Source organism: Terrapene carolina, unplaced genomic scaffold, assembly GCF_002925995.2.
Source record: "Terrapene carolina triunguis isolate 2854851 unplaced genomic scaffold, T_m_triunguis-2.0 Scaffold66, whole genome shotgun sequence".
NCBI classification, from domain to species: domain Eukaryota; kingdom Metazoa; phylum Chordata; order Testudines; family Emydidae; genus Terrapene; species Terrapene triunguis.
This window is the reverse complement of record NW_020664417.1, coordinates 21,911,186-21,915,769: the sequence shown is the minus strand read 5'-3', so window position 1 is coordinate 21,915,769 and position 4,584 is coordinate 21,911,186. Positions and strand designations below refer to the sequence as shown.

The 4,584-nt window shown below is 38.7% G+C and overlaps 1 protein-coding gene across 1 annotated transcript in view; it reads left to right on the top strand.

The window, feature by feature from the left end:
• The window catches only part of SH3D19 (SH3 domain containing 19), a 151,401-nt gene extending 147,017 nt beyond the window's left edge, over positions 1-4,384 (top strand). Inside the window, exons 20-21 of the mRNA XM_026647849.2 lie at positions 273-370; positions 3,037-4,384. Coding sequence (XP_026503634.1) covers positions 273-370; positions 3,037-3,144 — 206 coding nt within the window. The 3' untranslated portion in view covers positions 3,145-4,384. The remainder of the gene's footprint in view (positions 1-272; positions 371-3,036) is intronic.
• The last annotated feature ends 200 nt before the right edge of the window (positions 4,385-4,584 follow it).

Genomic DNA, 4,584 nt, shown 5'->3' with positions numbered 1-4,584 from the left:
CCCGGCGGCTGGGGGGGAGGGCGGCCGGAGCCCTGGGAGGAGGGCGGTGATAATCAGTATGATTATTTTATTATATTATTGTGACCCATGCAACATGTAGGATTTATTGCAGTTGTGTTCCACACTATGTACTAATAATGCACTCTGTGAATGTAGGGAGAGAGAATCCAAGCACTGAAAACCTCGTCTTGTTGTGGAATTCTCTTTAAAAATTGTTTTTATATTTTAAGCAAATATTTTGTAATCACTTGTGTGTTGTCGATGTTCTACAGCTGGAGTAAAGACAGCACAGTCTCCAGGATGCAGGAAAGGAAAAGCCAAGGCTTTGTATGACTTCCAGGGAGAGAATGAGGATGAGCTCTCCTTCAAGGTAAATATCTTAGTCATTGCTGTTAGCTCACAGACCTCGAAAGAGATAGGGCAGCACTCTATTGAGAAAGCAGATTGTATGGAGCAGACCAATTGAGCTGGACCTCATCTACCTTAGAAACACAGCTAGAAAAGGTAAACTTTTACTGCTCTGGAAATAAGGCCAAATCCTGGGACAGAGTGGGGGAGTGAAAGGGGCACAAAGATGGCATAACGCCCACCTTTGAAATCTGCTGCCCTGTGTCAGTCCAGTTCCGTGGCATAAATTAGAGTAGGTTATCAACCAGCCCCAAGGGGTTGAAACAACAGCTCTATGAAGGATAGGGAAGCCCCATCCATGCCAGAAATGCTTCTGTGGTAGCAGTAGGGAGGTTGGCATAGGAGCAATTACAATTAATCTATACCCCAGGAAGATTCGCTTTGCAGTGGGCTGATCCTCCTTTGGCTGGTTATGTTGACCCCAGGCTGCCCGGCAAGAGTTACCACATTCAGATTTGAAAGTTACGAGGTCAATAAAGTAGCAGTTTATAATAGCCTCATATCAAACATCTACTCAGCCTCTGTAGTGCTTAGAGCTAGCATATCCACCTCTGCTAACAGTGCAAATATATAACAGTGCTAGTACTAGGAAAGCCCACATCCAGGTACTCTTCATCAACATTCCAGGAAGATCACTAGAATATTAGATGAACCTGAGACTCAGCAGCCAAGTGGTTATTTACTGAAAATGAATCGATTGTTTCAGGACACTTGCAATACATGGACTGACCACAATGTGTCTGTTCCCAAAGGGAAAAGTTGAAAATCTGCATGCTACAAAAGGGCTATTTTACAGTACGTCCTAGCAGGGTACATCATGAGGGTGTATCACTTAGTTAAACTAGGATTTGCTCCTGGATCTTTGTCTGTTTACTGGGGATCTTTCCAAAACGTTAACTTTTTTATGAGTGTGATAAATATAAATAGTAGCAACTATCAGAAGTCCCAAGTGTTTGTCTGTACCTCTGTTAATGTGGATGTTTTTGTCTTTTCTATAACTTTACTGTGACTTCAGTCAGGGTACAGCTGTTCGGAAAGGAATAAAATATCTTGAATAAAGTCAGATCGTAGTTTTACTTTGACAAATTGATCCTGTTACCTTGTCACACTTCTTAGAAAAAAGATAAAATGAAGTTTTCTGACCAGATGCATTCATTTTCAGTTGTATCAAAAATTAGAGATCTGATCAAATAGGGCATCATAGAATTTATTCCACTGTGCCTAGGAAACAGAAGACAGGACGAAATATAGGAACGTAACAGTAGTAGCAGCAGCACCTACACCCTATGATGGTGGGCTCTTTAAAATACATTTAGTACAGTGTGTTTGGGTTTCCTGAGACGTTTTCACAGCACAGCATGCAGTTGTGACATAGAAAATCAAATGACATACTGCTTGCTGGGTATTCAGACAGACTATTTGAAGAGGTAAAAGATGTTAGCAAGAAGCAGTGGGTCTATAGTATATCAGAACCAATGACCTAGATACTGAGGGAACTTGAAACTTAAATTGGCAAGACCTGCATAGACATTCAAAGCAAGATCAGATGAATAGTAATCTCAAAAATACTACCTTTTACTGTGCCTAAAGCAGATCCTATGTAAGCACTTAAGTTTTATGTTCTTGAGTTGGGAGACTACAGGAGCAGAGTATTCTAGAATAAAAGCAGAACCAATGCACTGGAAGAAAGGACAAGACTATGGGAGAATATTTTAGATTAAGCATGGGGCACAGCATGATGAAAATAGGAACAAGGAATAGTAGATCAGACAGATAGTACTAATTTTAGTCCACTTCAGACAACCTGTTAAACTCCTCTGACCATTGTGCCCCACTTTTGGGAACCATAATATGAAGAAAAGGAGTGAGTGTTAGGGATGGATAACAAGAACAATGGGGGTCAGACACTTAGCTTGTAGCAAAGAGCTGAAAAGGAATTGTACTTACTAGGGGAAAAAAAAAAAAACAGTTAAGGGAGAATATACTTCCCTGTTCCATGACATCAAAGAAGTTTAAGTGGCTCATCATCATATACTCTGTTATATATACACCAAAACTCAAGGGGCTAGATCCAAAAAGAAATGTAGGGACTTAACTGTAACTTTAGGTACCTGAGTCAAAAAAATTAGATTTTCAAAATCCCTGCTCAGCTGCTATAACCTTGTTTCCAGGCACCTATGTTTCCAGTGATAAAGTTCATTAGATGCCTAAAAATCCACTGCTAGCCAGGTACACAGCTGCTTCAGTCCAGGCACCTAGCTCATGCCTAAGCCCTGGTGGGATCCGCCAATTAGGCATTGCCCCACTTATCTTGCCTAAGGGGCCCAATGTGATAGACATGCTCAGAGGCCTGCCTGATTTGGAGCATGAATTTGAACCTGCATCTCCCATTTCTCAGAACAGAACCCTAACTATGGGATATTCCAAGATAGGTGTCTCCCAAGTCTGTGAAGATGTTTTACTTCGTATAAATGTAAAGTTAGCAAAAGATGCCAATATTGTATTTTTATTTTTCTCTATATAAATCAAAGTTTTATGGAGGTGAATTTTTGTTACTGCTTCTCCCTCTAATCCCATATCAAGCTATATTTGAGCAGAAAAGATTCATCATTGCTCATTTTCTTACAGGCAGGTGATATGATAACAGAGTTGGAACCTGTAGATGAAGACTGGATGAGTGGAGATGTACAAGGCAAATCTGGAATATTTCCCAAGAACTTTGTTCGAGTTCTATAGATATCATAAGGATGGAGCCCAGTTCTGCTCACGAGGCATATGGAAGCAAATGCTTATCTAGCACAAAGGCACATTATACTTCAGCAAACAAAGAACTACCATCTTTGTTGTCACTTGAGTTATTACTTTGACTATCAAATATGATTTGCACTATATTGTCCAGAAAGAGAACCACATCATATATAACATATTAACTTCCTGAAACACCAACATTTGCCGTGACAACAAAACTTAGTCATACTTTGTGAATGTTTCACATGAGCTAGCAAACAGAATTTCCACAGGATTTTTAATAGTTTCCAGCTAGGGAAATTAAATGTAGTACAATATCTTACAAATTAAGTGAACTGCATTCTAGTAGTTGACCTGATCTGGTATTTCATTTATCCTGCATACAATTTGCATAAATTAAGATTGTTTAATAGGCTTTTTAGAAATGCATTTATTTTGCAGATTTAAGTATTATATGTTAAATATGTATACCACATTTTTGATTTTCAGATTTCACTACTGCTTGAGTTAATATCCTCATTAGCAATAAAAAGCAGTTGTTTTAGGATTGAGAGGATAAAGGTACCATTCATTATCTTGCGGAAAAATGTCAAGCCCTAATGTATGATCGACACCTTGTAGAGTTTGTCATTTCATATATGGGATACCAAAGTCTAACAAGCAGGAGGATCAAAAGGCTAAGAAAACTTCACTCACTTAATAGTTTCTCCATCTTTGAATGTAGGGCTGAGTGAACTTGTGAAGTTCAAGGTTTTTGTACTTGTAGAGTTCATAAAACTAGAATGAACTCATCAATCTTTTTTACTGAAGAGTGATTACGCCTGTCTGCCCCCCAACACATTTTTCTAGTTAAAGGGAAACCTGCTCCCTGTGCTAAGGAATAGATGAGAAGTCACCAACATTTAAAAACAAAAAAACCCTCACCTTTAGGTTGGTTCAAGCTAGTGCCCCAGGGAGAGTGTTTTCCTATTAGAAATTCTCTCTTTCCCTCCCTGATCCAGTCTCTGGGTTTGTCTGTCAGTCTACTTGCTCTCTGCTTTAAAAAAAAAAAAAAAAAAAAAATTTCATTCTCAATCTTCGTTTCTCTTACACAGAAACAAACCCAATTCCATTCCCATTTCAGTTTAACATTCAAACCTGACAGTGTTTGAAATTAGCAAGAGACGTTTACCTATCCGTTCTATAAACCACCAGCACGTTTCACCCCGGCTGCCATTCTTGTGTTTTGTTTTTTGTTTGTTTGTTTTTCAGTGAAATAGTTAATTTTAATAGGAATATTTCACAGCCTTATGTCTATGAGTGAGAACAACTAATTGAGGTATCCACTAAAAGTTATTTTCTATAAATCACCTAAATAACATATAAGATGTAGCATTATAAATTATCTGTCAAGGCAGAAAGCAGCAGCCACCAAGAGAAATTAACCTA